The following is a 16,277-nucleotide window of genomic DNA, read 5'->3' on the forward strand; positions in this document are numbered from 1 at the left end:
ACTAAGACCCGGCACAGCCAAATAAATAAATAAATAAATAAATAAATATTTTAAAAAACAAAACAAAAAACTAGGTTAGTTACGAACAAAGTGTTACTTCTTCTACCTTGTACCCAATCGTTTTTCTGTAATATAGAATTTCTTTTTCCAATAATTCAAATAGACGTGGAGGAAAGAACTGGAAATCCTGAACATTAGGTTGTTTTGGAGGTCGAGGAGCCTAAAAACAAAAAGTATTCTTCATAAGAAAGCAACTATTTTGCTTTAAATCTATCTATAACCTTTCTTCATTCTATAAAATCATGACAGCCAATTCTCCAAGCAACTGAATGCATCTTCCACTAAAACTGAACAAACATTAATCAAATTTTAAATGCTTACATTCAAAATTAATCTTTAGAAAACTTTTAACAAAAGCTGAAGGAGGTGTACTGTAAGAAACCATAAAATCTAATTCTCAATCTGATTTTATCTCAAGAGTATAAGAAGAAAAATGATTTACAGTTCCAACATTTTTAGACATTTGTGCTCTGTCAACTCACCTTGGGTGCTTTAGGTTCACTGACACGAAGAGCTTCCCTGAAATAGGCATCAACAGCATAGTTGGCTTTTCTTTCTCGTTTAGGTGGTTCAATCCACTCTGTGAATGCAATCTAGCACACGGGAAACAATTCAAATCACCAACTTTATTATATAGTCGCAAATCCTACATGAATGCAACTCCGACTATGTACATAACTATGACTTATTTATAAATGCAAAGATATTCATAAAATTCTAGACTACAAGCTCTATGAGGCTAGGGACTATGCAATTAACACACAGGAGGTCTAGTGAAGAGCATAGGCATTCAGTAAGTATTTCCTGACCAAATGAATACTAGGTGAAAAACAATGCTACAGAAGGTTTAGAACCCCAATTAGGAGAGAAATGTAGATATATATTTAGCCTAGAAAAAATTCAGAGGATGTACATGCCTAAACATTAAAAGGGAAAGCATTAGGTAGAATTTTTTTTTTCTTCTACCCTGTAGGTATTTTCTAATTTCACTATATAACAGCAAGTATTACTTATGAAATAAGAAGTTATTCCCTTTAATTATTACCAGCCAATTCTGCTGTTTAAAAAAAAAAGTCTAATAAGGTTGTGACGATTTTTTTTGGCAAGTTTTAATTTTCAAATATCCCAAATTACTATAATCACCCCACACAACATCGTGCACTGTAACAGTATATATAAACTTTTTAAACATTTCACTTTACCAACTGAAAATGTGGCATTAAATTTAACACAAAAATGAAAATAATTTAGTTGTGAGTAAACAGGAATGACTGCTGTTTGAGACAAGGCATTACACCTAACACTTAAATTCCAAGTTTCAAGTAAAATATTAAGTCTTCAAGTAACCAAAATCTCTTTCTAAATTACCTTTTGTTTTTCTCTATAATCTTCTCCTTCAAAGTTATAAACACTCGACTCTGTATCCATTGTAAAGTTTCTAAGTGAGCTTTCACCCATCTTGGAGAGCTTTTCATTCATCTCTGCAGTCTAGGAAACAAAAGAAACATCCTATTAGATGGAGAATTTAAAAAGCATGAGAACTATAGTCAAAATAAATTAGGCTTTATACTACATAAAAACTTCTTTCTGTGGAAGTCAGATTACCGATAACTCACATAACCATTTCCTCAAACAGTTCTGGTTTAAAATATTTTACATATTAAACATATCATTTAATCTGCATCTCACCTTCTTTGCACCTCTTTCCAAAATACCATCAATATCCTCATCAGTAATCTCGCTTTCCTTTGAAGCAAATACATGTGTTGCCCCATGCCTTATCATTTGAAGCATTTCATCTTTTCCAATTTTGTTCAGGTTCTGATCCACAAGTCTTCCTGAAAAAAAGGTTTTATTGTGTAATGTTAATCAAACAAACTTTAGTTTACTGGATATTTGGAATTTTAAATGTTAGATGTAATACCACATAATTTTGCCTCAAACGTCAATCATTTCTGTTTATTCTCATCTGATAATTTTCATTTTTATATAAAATACCAAATTCTAATCTGTAAACTCTGAAATATTTCTAAACTTTACATATTACATAATGAAGCCTACCAAATGCCACTTCAATAAAATATATTCTTGTACAGTGAGAATGACAGTAACTTGGGATATCTGAAAATCAAAATTATTACCATAACTTTAAGTACCAAAAGGTGAGAGCATTATAAACACAAGAAGTTTCTGATAAGCAGAAACTGATTAGTATTATTACTAATACTCCCAAATCAGCTTGTTCTACTTACAAAAGTATAAAAACCTTCATATTGCCAAACTTCAAGAGCCACTCACATATACTTCTTCTATTTTAATTTTTCTACTTCAACCAACTTGTAATGAGTAGGTAAAGATACAAGCTGTTTTCTGGGACCTTACATACTTGTATCATGGTTTTGGATCCCTAACAGAATGCACCATCAAATATTTGTGACTTTCAAAGTTAGAATGTATCCACAGAACATGTTTCTTGAAAGCTATCTCACTGCTATCAAAATGCTCTTAAGCTTACAGAAATTACTTCCCTGTGGACTGGGAGGGAACTTTTCAGACATAAAGTACTTCTGTATATTCTCATATTTTTAGTTATACCCCTTAGTCCACAAAACAGTTAACACAGAGGCATATGCACCCAAGGCTTGTTTGACTAATATGTCTATAAATGGGATTAACAAAGCTACTAGCACAAAATTTTGCTCCAAAAGTTGCCTTAGTAAATATAAAAAAATACCCCAAAAACATTAAGTCAAAAGACTGAAAAAGCTTTTCTAAGCTGACTGTAAAAGAATTTGTATTTTTTTAATCTTCAAAAAAAAAAAAAGAGAAGGGTTTCAGAGATGAAAATAATTGAGAACAAGAACCACAAGGCAGATGTATTTCTAAAAGCATGGATGAATGTGAGGGGGAAAAAAAACTAGCCATTACATCACTCATGAGAAACCTGTTTGGCAGGCCCCAGAAGTCCCCAGAGAACTTCCTAATTAAACACTGCACTGTAATAGTTTATATAGCTCTTGATGCCCCGGATGAGTCACCTCCTAGCTGTGTAAACGGTAAATAAGTGACTTGCTTCTACCTCTGATGCCAACCTCCAGCTGGCATGAAGACTAAAGAAGGTAATACTCAGTATTTAAATATTTAGCACATGGCTTGGTACAAAGTAAGCTCACTATGTTAAGCAATTATTAACAAAAACGACTAATAATAAAGCAATCATGTATTGTCTTTTTTTTTAACATCTTTATTGGAGTATAATTGCTTTACAATGGTGTGTTAGTTTCTGCTTTTTAACAAAGTGAATCAGTTATACGTATGTTCCCATATCTCCTCCCTCTTGTGCCTCCCTCCCTCCCACCCTCCCTATCCCACCCCTCTAGGTGGTCACAAACCACCGAGCTCATCTCCCTGTGCTATGCGGCTGCTTCCCACTAGCTATCTATTTTACGTTTGGTAGTGTATATATGTCCATGCCACTCTCTCACTTTGTCACAGCTTACCCTTCCCCCTCCCCATATCCTCAAGTCTATTCTCTAGTAGGTCTGTCTTTATTCCCATCTTACCCTTAGGTTCTTCATGACCTTTTTTTTTTTTCTTAAATTCCATATATATGTGTTAGCATACAGTATTTGTTTTTCTCTTTCTGACTTTATGTATACAGACACATGGCTAACTCTATGGTTGGCATTAAGGGATAACAAAGAAATGTAATATTCCCTTCCTTACAAGGAAATTAGAGACTGGTTGAGAAAACCAAGACACACAAATGTAATAATCAGTGGATAATACAACAGTATACCTCTTAGCTTTAGAGACAGATAAAATGCATTTGGTCATGACACAATTTGGGAAGGAAGGAAACCAACGTGGGCTCAAGGTTACTGAGGGTTTGTTTTGGTTTTTACATTTTACACATCCCATCACTAACTCTATTTTAAGCTTCATGAAAATATAAATGTCTTCCTTGAAAGCTGATCTGGCATGAGAACTTGAAGTTCCCTTCAATTAATCCAAAATAAAATCCCACTTTCACCATCTAGTCTTATTTACATAAATGTTTATTCTGTGTCTTGCTCTCACTAAATTATAAAGTCCTTGAAAGTAAGAACACTGGTTGGTTTCAGTCACCACTGTATTCTCAGCACTAAGAACAGTGCCTGACATCTGCTGGTGCTCAATAATCGTTGTGGATTAGAAAAAAGAATTCTGAGTTTTATTGTTATCTCTTCAGTTTCCCCAGAGTAGTCAATTGAGTGTTAGTACATGTAAATCACTCATCACACCTCTATTTAATATGTACCACACTGAATGCTGGGTATTTTTATATACATTATCCCCTTTAGTCCTTAAAAATCTCTGTATCCCTATTTAACACATGAAGAAGAGGCTCAGATAGTGTAAAAGAATTGCTAACCAGCTGAGTCAATATTCAAATTTCAACCTTCCTGAGCCCAAACCCATCCTCTTAACAAAACTGAAGCTTACTTTAGTCTGGAATAGAAATATTGTTGCCTGGTAGCTTGATTTAATATATGTTTAACAACAAGAATATCCTAAAAAAAATCCAGGAAAAAAGTGTTATAAATTCAACCTAGTAAATTTTTAAAGTCCTAAGGCTCACCTTGTTGGATGACTATTGAATCCAGTCTGAGTTTCATCTCAGCACGTTCCACTATTCTTTCTTCTACAGTGTTATCCGTTATGAAGCGGAACACTCTGACTGTCTTGGTTTGTCCAATTCTATGGGCTCGATCCTAGAAAAATAACCAGGTTACTTTGAATCCAGTTGAAAATTCACATAAATAACATTTGAATGTGTACACTGAGAAACAAAATGAAAATATTCTCAAGTACAAAATGGTTTTAAAAATACGAAACAAAACAACTATAACGGATTCATATTCCATTAACATTTCTTAAATTCTCAGTTTCAATCAAATTAACTGGTTATCTCACAAGAAAATCTTTTAGGAGGTATAGAACACATCATAGTTGCTGAATCTGTGAGAAACTACTGTATTAATTTGTCTAGGTTATACGGAAATAAAATATACATAATCTCTCCAGACAAGACAGACACAATTATAATCTTCAAGTCTGATGATAAAAGTTTTTTTAAAATCTTTTTTTCTTAGGTTTAAATTCAAAATGCTTTTCTACCTAAATCAAATCTAAATTTTCATTGCAATTAGGGGAAAAAGTGACATGAATAAACAATCTCCACAAACAATATAAAAATCCTAGGGGCTTCCCTGGTGGCACAGTGGTTGAGAGTCCGCCTGCCAATGCAGGGGACACAGGTTCGTGCCCCGGTCTGGGAAGATCCCACATGCCGCGGAGCGGCTGGGCCCGTGAGCCATGGCCGCTGAGCCTGTGCGTCCGGAGCCACAACGGGAGAGGCCACAACAGTGAGAGGCCAGCGTACCGGAAAAAAAAAAAAAATCCTAGTCTTTAAATAGCGCCCAATTAACTACATATAAGTAATCAAATTAATTTGAATTCCATTTTCTGTTTAACTTCTGGTAAGTTCACAAAACACATCTTACAAAGCACCCCTACTTCTAATTGATCAATTTCCCCAGCCACCATTACAAACAGTCACAGGATGAAAGTGGCCAACACCAAAGATGTAAATACCACAGGTCAAATTATTAGCAATATCAAACTTTAGAACTTTTAAGTTCTCATATTTTCTCAACATAAGAATGATTAGAGACTGTCATACGGAGTGAAGTAAGTCAGAAAGAGAAAAACAAATATCATATATTAACACATGTATGTGGAACCTAGAAAAATGGTACAGATGAACCGGTTTGCAGGGCAGAAGTTGACACACAGATGTAGAGAACAAATGTATGGACACCAAGGGGGGGAAACCGTGGTGGGGTGGGGATGGTGGTGTGATGAATTGGGCGATTGGGATTGACATGTATACACTGATGTATATAAAATGGATGACTGATAAGAATCTGCAGTATAAAAAAACAAAACTAATACTAAACTTTCTTTGGGTTATTTGTATGGAAATATGTTAACATAAATGTTTCAGACATTACATGAAATTTCTAAAAATCTTATATGTTCTGGTGTAATGTTATAAGTCATAATTCTAGTTATTACTTTAAAATGTATATCTCAGAAATAACTAAAAAAAAAGAATGATCCTCTTGGGACTTCCCTGATGGCACAGTGGTTAAGAATCCGCCTGCCAATGTAAGGGACACAGGTTCAAGCCCTGGTCCGGGAAGATCCCACATGCCACGGAGCAACTAAGCCCATGCACCACAACTACTGAGCCTGCGCTCTAGAGCCTGCAAGCCACAACTACTGAGCCCACACACCTCAACTACTGAAGCCCACACGCCTAGAGCCTGATCTCCTCAACAAAGACAAGCCACCACAATGAGAAGCACGCGCACCGCAACGAAGAGCAGCCCCTGTTCGCCACAACTAGAGAAAGCCCGCACACAGCAAGAAAGACCCAACGCAGCCAAAAATAAATAATAAAATAAATTTTTTTTTTTAAAAAAACGAATGATCCTCTTGATCTGGCCAAGATAGTCCCACACATGGGCCTAAAATTTTAAACATCTAATGTGGCAGGCAGGTTAGTAGCTCCCCAAACCCACTACCCCTTCCTCCTGGGACACAACTATACTATCATTTACCAACTCCCTTGCAGTAAGTTATGCTATGTGATTGAGTGCTGGCTAATGAATGTGGGGTCACTTTCAGTTCTGCCCCATAAAAAATTTCCTGGGCAATTCTCAGCTTTCTCTCCTCCCCTTTCTACCAACAGGATGCAGATATAATAGGACTCTAAGGTCCTAAGATATGGCAAAGATGTAAGATGGAAATACCCTGATTTAGATGGAAGATCACCAGCAAAATACCCTCACTGTACTATGAGGTCAGAGAAAATACAATTCTACGGGATTAAGTCACTGACATTTGTAGACTGTTTATCAGTTTACTTTAAAATGTCTGTTAGGCACAGAATATATTTGTTATCTCTTACCATAGCCTGAAGATCTACTTGGGGATTCCAATCCGAGTCATACAAAATTACTACATCAGCAGTAGCAAGATTGATGCCAAGACCACCAGCACGTGTGCTTAACATGAAAACAAACTTTGTGCTGTTTGGTTCATTGTATGCATTGATGGACTCCTATAGACACAAAATGAATGTCAGAAAATTATTTTATCTGATAATTTTTTGATCTCCCCTCCCCAGATTTTACTCACTTGTCTCTCATCATGAGGTGTCTGCCCATCCAATCTACAGTAGTCATAATTTCTCCACATGCAATAATCTTCCAAAATATCCAATACCCTCGTCATCTGACTGAAGATTAGTACTCGTGAACCTGTCGGCAAACATTAACAGCCCATTATCAGAAGCTTCAAAAGTAAAAAGAAAAAAAAAATTACTTAAATTTAAGGCTAACCAAAACCAAGACTAACCAATTACTCCTTAATTCCAGGTTACGTAGTTAGTTACAAGAAAAAAACTGTACATTATTTATTATCCAAGTTAGTCACTCCCCACATTATTCCCATCAATGCACAAATAGAAAAGGGTAGTATTTACACAACACACTGAAGGAAAGTGTTTTTGTAAACAGAAAAGGGTATTTACACCTCTGGCCTGGGAGGTCTTGCCATCCCAAAGGCTGAAAGAATCACTATCTTTTTATCCCACATACTTAAAAATAACCCTCCACCACAACTCCTCCCTGTGCACAGCCCGACACATCTCTGAACAAACACCCAACACCCTGGTCTCATTCTAGTTCTCAAGACCCAATCCAGATGGAAGGACCATAAATATGCGCCTCACATCTAGACCATCACCCTTCACTTATGCCGTGACTCAAATTATCCAACTGCGTTTCTTCAGCCAGCTGCACACCACCTTCAGTAGGACTTACGAAGACAAAGGGATCCTTTTAAAAAATAATGATTACGAAACTATCTTCTCTTAGAAGCTGAGGCTGATAATCTGCTCTTGTCCACCCTCCCACATCCTAAATGCATACGGATGTTCAGTAGTCTCCTAGCAAGTTCCTGCCACTCCTCCCCATGTATTCAATTTCTTCAATTACTAAGCTTTTAAGGAAAACTATTTATTTATTTATTTATCTATCTTTATTTATTTATTTAGCAAAAGGGTCCCAGTTTACTCTGCCTTGGAAGGGTGGTCCTGAAAGTGGCAGGTGCCACCCTGTCCTGGGAGGTGGGAGGGCCCGAGGGCCGGTTAAGGCCAATGGCGGGAGAAGCGGGGGATACTGCCCCTAGAATGCAGTGAGGCCAGGCTGAGGCCCAAGGAAAGCATTTTACAAAATACATTTTAAAAAAAGGTATAAAAAGAAAAAAGTAAACCAATTCACTGGCAACTCTTACAATGTTTTCAACAGTCAATATGCTAGAGGAAATTCACCTACTGGTACAATTTTCATTCTTACCAAAATATACAGAGAAACACAAATGGAGAAACTTTAAATCTGACTGTATACTTCGTATTACAGAATGAATAATTTGTCTATGAAATGCCTTGATGTCTGGGATTTGGTTCAAAACGTTCTCGGAGATGGAAAGTAGGTACGATGTAGATGAAAACAAGTTTTGCCATGAATTTATAATTGTTGAAGCTGGCTTCCTACTAAATTCTCTCTACATTCTTGTAATTTAAATACATCTGTACATATACTCATTTTCATATTAAAAGCCAATGTGTTACAAAGAAAACCGCTTTGGGTCCATGCACATGTCATTTAATTAAATTAAAAATCCACACAAACGCTAAGAAAAAATACCATGAACATAACACCACTGTCTACCAAAGGCTCTGGGAACTACATATGGGTGAGAAGAGCATTCTTGGCATTTTATAACAAAAAGTTGACACTTCTAGGAAAGCATATATAAAATAAGAAAGAACTCTCCCCCAAATCCAGGGAGTGTGGCTACCCTAACTACTGATCACTTTCTAAAAGATTTAAGGCTTAAAATAGGAGGGCAGGGAGGAAAGCTCAGATAATGTCCCACACTTCAACTTTAGAAAGTGCCAGAGTAGTCATTTCATAGGGTAGGATGGCTCCTTCATCTTAACATCAGAATCTTAAGACAGTTTCCATTACTTCTCCATTTGATACCAGTAACGTAAGTACCTTGTTCTTTTAATTTAGGAAGCAGTTTGTCTAACACCACCATTTTGCCACTGTTGGTAACTAGATGCATGTCCGTTGTGTAAGGTGGACCAGGTTCAGCTCCGTCGAAGAGATATGGGTGATTACAGCATTTCCTCAACTGCATCAGGATGTTCAGTAGCCTCATTTTGTCCATCTTCCCTGCAGAGTTTAGTATATCTATATCCTTCATTAATATACGAGTATACCTAGTAAGAAGAAAAACATTTTAAGAGGGCTCAAATGTTCCTGGGACGAGTCTCTGCCACTTTACATCCTCAATCCCATCTCAACCCAAAATACCTGTAAGAAACAACCCATCAACTTCTAAGGTGTAGTTAGGAGTCTATCACCTATAACCTCTTTCTTCTTCTGTTTCTCTTTATTCCCCCCAGTGTTCTAATGTGTACCATTAATGCTTTGGGCCTTGAGGCCCGAAAGAGTAAATTCGTCTCCTTGGGATGAATTGAAATGAAACAGTATGATACAACATTTTTAAGTAATAAAGCAAAACTTAAAAGACCAGTTTTAAACATAATTTTTTTGTGTGTATGTGGTACACGGGCCTCTCACTGTTGTGGCCTCCCCGTTGCGGAGCACAGGCTCCCGACACGCAGGCCCAGCGGCCATGGCTCACGGGCCCAGCGGCTCCGCAGCATGTGGGATCTTCCCGGACCGGGGCACGAACCCGTGTCCCCTGCATCGGCAGGCGGACTCTCAACCACTGCGCCACCAGGGAAGTCCTAAACATAATTTCAATTCGTAGTCGGAACAGAAGAGTGCCACTATTCCATTATAATTCAACGGAGCTAGTGTAGCATTTGGGTAAGAACATTAAGAGCTAAGGAGGGAGAAAGAATCATGAGAGCATAAAGCATATGATGATGATAAAATGAATACAATGCGATTTAAATATAAGTAAAAGTGTACAGGCTGGGGGAAGAGAAGGGATCAGTTAAGCTAAGGCTGGATTATGAAAAGCCTTGACTGTATACACTAAGAAGTTAGACATTATTCTAAAGGAAAGAGCAATCTGTCCAAATACCAAATATTCAGCACCTTGAACCCACTGAGCAAAATAACATAAACAATGAAAGCAATCTATGCTTAACAACTCCAATTATGGGGCACGAAATACTCAAGGCACCCACAATTCTGACTGATATAAAGTTCCTCAATATGACTATAACTAAAAAAGATTTGTCTTCCCTCAGCATTGACTCATGTCTTAATTCTGTATTTTAGAACTATATAAGACAAGCCTAACCCTAACACCTTTCAAAATTTTTGAAGACATTTAGGATGGCCTATCTTCTACACTGGTCATCTCTTTACCAGATAACATCCCCATTTCTTTGCCTTACATCCCTTCTGTCCTTTTACCAACAACTGCAGACCCTTGCAAATACTTATCAATATAAAGTATGAAACAATATACTTGAGATGTGTTCTCTCCTGGTTATACCACATTGGCTATTTATTCCCCTCCTCTGAACACTACACTTAAGTCAGCGGTTTCCAGCCTTTTAGATTTCAGATACCCATAAAACTTCTAAAAAAAGACAAAAAGAGGAGGAAATGAAAATTAAAACCACAGTGAGGATTGGTTCAAGCTGGCGGAGTACAGGACAAGACCCATATATTTGCTGTCTACAAGAGACCCATTTCACACCCAGGGACACATACAGACTGAAAGTGAGGGGATGGAAAAAGATATTCCATGCAAATGGAAATCAAAAGAAAGCTGGAGTAGCAATACTCATTTCAGATAAAACGGACTTTAAAATAATGTTGCATGAGACAAGGAAGGACACTACATAATGATCAATTCAAGGGATTGATTAATCCAAGAAGAAGATACAACAATTATAAATATATATACTCCTAACATAGGAGCACCTCAATACATAAGGCAACTGCTAACAGCTATAAAAGAGGAAATCGACAGTAACACAATAATAGTGAGGGGACTTTAATACCTCACTTACACCAATGGACAGATCATCCAAACAGAAAATTACTAAGGAAACACAAGCTTTAAATGACACAGCGGACCAGACAGATTTAATTGATATTTACAGGACATTCCATCCAAAAACAGATTACACTTTCTTCTCAAGTGCGCATGGAACATTCTCCAAGATAGATCACATCTTGGGTCACAAATCAAGCCTCAATAAATTTAAGAAAATTGAAATCATATCAAGCATCTTTTCTGACCACAACACTATGAGATTAGAAATCAATTACAGGGAAAAAAAAGTAAAAAACACAAACACATGGAGGCTAAACAATATGTTACTAAATAACCAAGAGATCACTGAAAAGATCAAAGAGGAAATTAAAAAATACCTAGAGACAAATGACAATGAAAACATGACAATCCAAAACCTACGGGACGCAGCAAAAGCAGTTCTAAGAGGGAAGTTTATAGCAATACAAGCCTACCTCAAGAAACAAGAGAAGCCTCAAATAAACAATCTAACCTTACACCTAAAGGAACTAGAGAAAGAAGAAAAACAAAACCCAAAGTTAGTAGAAGGAAGAAATCATAAAGATGAGAGCAGAAATAAATGAAATAGAAACAAAGAAAACAATAGCAAAGATCAATAAAACTAAAGGCTGGTTCTTTGAGAAGATAAACAAAATTGATAAACCATTTAGCCAGACTCATCAAGAAAAAGAGGGAGAGGACTCAAATCAATAAAGTTAGAAATGGAAAAGGAGAAGATACAACAGACACCACAGAAATACAAAGCACCCTAAGAGACTACTACAAGCAACTCTATGCCAATAAAATGGACAATCTGGAAGAAATGGACAAATTCTTAGAAAGGTATAACCTTCCAAGACTGAACCAGGAAGAAATAGAAAATATGAACAGATCAATCTACAAGTAATGAAATTGAAACTGTGATTAAAACTCTTCCAACAAACAAAAGTCCAGGACCAGATGGCTTCACAGGTAAATTTTATCAAACATTTATACAAGAGCTAACACCCATCCTTCTCAAACTCTTCCAAAAAACTGCGGAGGAAGGAACACTCCCAAACTCATTCTATGAGGCCACCATCACCCCGATACCAAAACCAGACAAAGATACTACAAAAAAAAGAAAATAACAGACCAATATCACTGATGAATATAGATGCAAAAATCCTCAACAAAATACTAGCAAACAGAATCCAACAACACATTAAAAGGATCATACACCATGATCAAGTGGGATTTATTCCAGGGATGCAAGGATTCTTTAATACACGCAAATCAATCAATGTGATACACCATATTAATAAATTGAATAAAAACCATATGATCATCTCAATAGATGCAGAAAAAGCTTTTGACAAAATTCAACACCTATTTATGATAAAAACTCTCCAGAAAATGGGCATAAAGGGAACCTACCTCAACATAAAAAAAGGCCATATACGACAAACCCACAGCAAACATCATTCTCAATGGTAAAAAACTGAAAGCATTTCTTCTAAGATCAGGAACAAGACAAGGATGTCCACTCTCACCACTATTATTCAACATAGTCTTGGAAGTCCTAGCCATGGCAATCAGAGAAGAAAAAGAAATAAAAGGAATCCAAATTGGAAAAGAAGTACTAAAACTGTCACTCTTTGCAGATGACATGATAATATATAGAGAGAATCCTAAAGATGCCACCAGAAAACTACTAGAGCTAATCAATGAATTTGGTAAAGTAGCAAGATACAAAAATAATGCACAGAAACCTCCTGCATTCTGATACACTAATGCTGAAAAATCTGAAAGAGAAATTAAGGAAACACTCCCATTTACCATTGCAACAAAAAGAATAAAATACCTAGGAATAAACCTACCTAGGGAGACAAAAGACCTGTATGCAGAAAACTATAAGACACTGATAAAAGAAATTAAAGATGATACAAACAGATGGAGAGATATACCATGTTCTTGGATTGGAAGAATCAACACTGTGAAAACGACTATACTACCCAAACAATCTACCGATTCAATGCAATCCCTATCAAATTACCAATGGCATTTTTTACAGAACTAGAACAAAAAATCTTAAAATTTGTATGGAGACACAAAAGACCCCGAATAGCCAAAGCAGTCTTGAGGAAAAAAAGCAGAGCTGGAAGAATCAGACTCCCTGACTTCAGATAATACAAAGCTACAGTAATCAAGACAATATGGTACCGGCTCAAAAACAGAGATATAGATCAATGGAACAGGATAGAAAGCCCAGAGATAAACCCACACACCTATGGTCAACTAATCTATGACAAAGGAGGCAAGCATGTACAATGGAGAAAAGACAGTCTCTTCAATAACTGATGCTGGGAAAAGTGGAAAGCTACATGTAAAAGAATGAAGTCAGAACACTCCCTAACACCACACACAAAAATAAACTCAAAATGGATGAGAGACCTAAATGTAAGATCGGACACTATAAAACTCTTAGAGGAAAACATAGGAAGAACACTCTTTCACATAAATCACAACAAGATCTTTTTTGACCCACCTCCTAGAGTAATGGAAATAAAAACAAAAATAAACGAATGGGACCTAATGAAACTTCAAAGCTTTTGCAAAGCAAAGGAAACTACAAACAAGACATAAAGACAACCCTCAGAATGGGAGTAAATATTTGCAAACGAAGCAACGGACAAAGGATTAATCTCCAAAATACATAAACAGCTCATGCAGCTCAATATCAAAAAAACAAATCCAAAAACGGGCAAAAGGCCTAGATAGACATTTCTCCAAAGACATACAGATGGCCAATAAGCACATGAAAAGCTGCTCAACATCACTAATTGTTAGAGAAATGCAAATCAAAAGTAAAATGAGGTATCACCTCACACCAGTTAGAATGGGCATCATCAGAAAATCTACAAACAACAAATGCTGGAGAGGTTGTGGAGAAAAGGGAACCCTCTTGCACTGTTGGTGGGAATGTAAATAATACAGCCCCTATGGAGAACAGTATAGAGGTTCCTTAAAAAACTCAAAACAGAATTACCATATGACCCAGCAATCCCACTACTGGGCGTATACCCAGAGATAACCATAATTCAAAAGGACACACGCACCCCAATATTCATTGCAGCACTATTTACAACAGCCAGGTCATGAAGGCAACCTAAATGCCCAGCACCAGACGAATGGATAAAGAAGATGTGGTACATATATACAATGGAATATTACTCAGTCATAAAAAGGAATGAAATTGGGTCATTTGTAGAGATGTGGATGAATCTAGAGACTGTCGTACAGAGTGAAGTTAAGCAGAAAGAGGAAAAACAAATATCGTATATTAACGCATATATGTGGAACCTAGAAAAATGGTACAGATATACCGGTTTGCAGGGCAGAAACTGAGACACAGATGTAGAGAACAAACGTATGGACACCAAAGGGGGAAAGCCGCAGGGTGGTGGGGGTGGTGCTGTGATGAATTGGGAGATTAGGATTGACATGTATACACTGATGTGTATAAAATTGATGACTAATAAGAACCTGCTGTATAAAAAAATAAAATAAAATTCAAAAAAAAAGAAAAGAAGAAAAAGATAATAAAAACTTACAAGGTTTTCAACTTTTTTAGTATGTCCTATTCAAGTATTGTAAAAGTAGCTACCATGTGTCATCACCATAATTTCACAAAAGGACATTTTATCCTGCCTAAAATAAAACATCAACTCAGAACGGAGTCTTTTAAATTAAATAAATGTAGCTTTCTGCGATAAGAGAAAGCACTTAAGTTTTCTCATACCTCTACAATCTCCAACTTCATCAGGGACTAACACTAGCCCACAGGCCAGTATTTATGAACCACCGGATTAACCACATGTCTCACATCTGTGCCACCACAGCTTCTTTTATAGAAACCCAAGCAGCAGGCTTTAAATGCATCCCTGTTAAATGCCAAGTTTAATTTTTGAATTCATAAACCTCCCAACTTGATTCCTTCATCTAATAAAGGCTTTGCATCACAAATTTGATTAGCAAGTCCTAATCAAATTATACGACTGGGAAACTCTTTAGGCTGAGTTCAATCTAGCAAACAGAATTCCTTGACAACACAAGTTAGGAAAATAAAATACAAATGAAAGTTAGTACAGGATCAAGAGTGATTTCAAAAACGTCTCAGGAACACATACCATTCCCTTTGCATTTTGCTGAGACCCACATAGATTTTTACTTCCTTCTTTGGAGGCAAACTCTTTTCAACATCAGCCTTAATTCGACGAAGGAGGAATGGACGCAAAACCTTAAAAGAGCAAAAAGAAATGCAGATGACCTTATCTGTAATATAAGTATTATTTCAGGATCTCAAAAGTGTCTATTAAATACATAGAAAGAAATGTAACTTCTTGGACATCAAATTATTCTTAGGACTTCTTCCTTCCAAATACATAGCTTATTATTAGTGATTTCCTAAAGAGTAATGTTAAGATTAATATTTTTTCAATATGTAGTCAGAAAGAGAAAAATTAATATCTTATATTAACACATGTATGTGGAATCTGAAAAAACTGGTATAGAGGATCTTATTTACAAAGCAGAAAGAGATGTAGAAAATGTATGGATACCAAGGGAGAAGGGGAGGGCGAGATGAACTGGGAGATTGGGACTGATATATATACACTATTGATACTATGTATAAAACAGATAACTAGTGAGAGCCTGCTGTGTAGCACAGGGAACTCTACTCAATGCTCTGTGGTGAGTTAAATGGGACGGAAATCCAAAAAAGAGGGGTTGTATGTATACCTATGGCTGATTCACTTTGCTGTACAGCAGAAACTAACACAACATTGTAAAGCAACTATACTCCAACAAAAATTTTTTAAAAATATATACTGTCATAAAGTATTAAAAATAGTAAATTTTCAAGATGATATTTTCAACATTCATTGCCTCTCAGATTTCAAACTAGTTACCTGCATGTAGACTGTCTAACATTACTTAAGAAATGGCTAGGTCTACATTATGATGTCTTCATGGTTACAGTTTTTTAATTT

General features: G+C 36.4%; 1 protein-coding gene across 2 annotated transcripts in view; it reads right to left on the bottom strand.

Annotated features, from left to right (window-relative positions):
• Nucleotides 1–16,277, bottom strand: part of SMARCA5 (SWI/SNF related, matrix associated, actin dependent regulator of chromatin, subfamily a, member 5) — a 53,086-nt gene that overhangs the window by 7,659 nt on the left and 29,150 nt on the right. For both annotated transcript variants that reach the window (XM_067736775.1, XM_067736774.1), the window contains exons 10-18: nt 15,414–15,523; nt 9,234–9,460; nt 7,309–7,430; nt 7,079–7,231; nt 4,682–4,814; nt 1,750–1,898; nt 1,429–1,548; nt 543–653; nt 107–220 (exon numbers count right to left, since the gene is read on the bottom strand). In XM_067736775.1, coding sequence (XP_067592876.1) covers nt 107–220; nt 543–653; nt 1,429–1,548; nt 1,750–1,898; nt 4,682–4,814; nt 7,079–7,231; nt 7,309–7,430; nt 9,234–9,460; nt 15,414–15,523 — 1,239 coding nt within the window. The remainder of the gene's footprint in view (nt 1–106; nt 221–542; nt 654–1,428; nt 1,549–1,749; nt 1,899–4,681; nt 4,815–7,078; nt 7,232–7,308; nt 7,431–9,233; nt 9,461–15,413; nt 15,524–16,277) is intronic.

This window comes from Pseudorca crassidens, chromosome 4 (genome assembly GCF_039906515.1).
Source record: "Pseudorca crassidens isolate mPseCra1 chromosome 4, mPseCra1.hap1, whole genome shotgun sequence".
NCBI classification, from domain to species: domain Eukaryota; kingdom Metazoa; phylum Chordata; class Mammalia; order Artiodactyla; family Delphinidae; genus Pseudorca; species Pseudorca crassidens.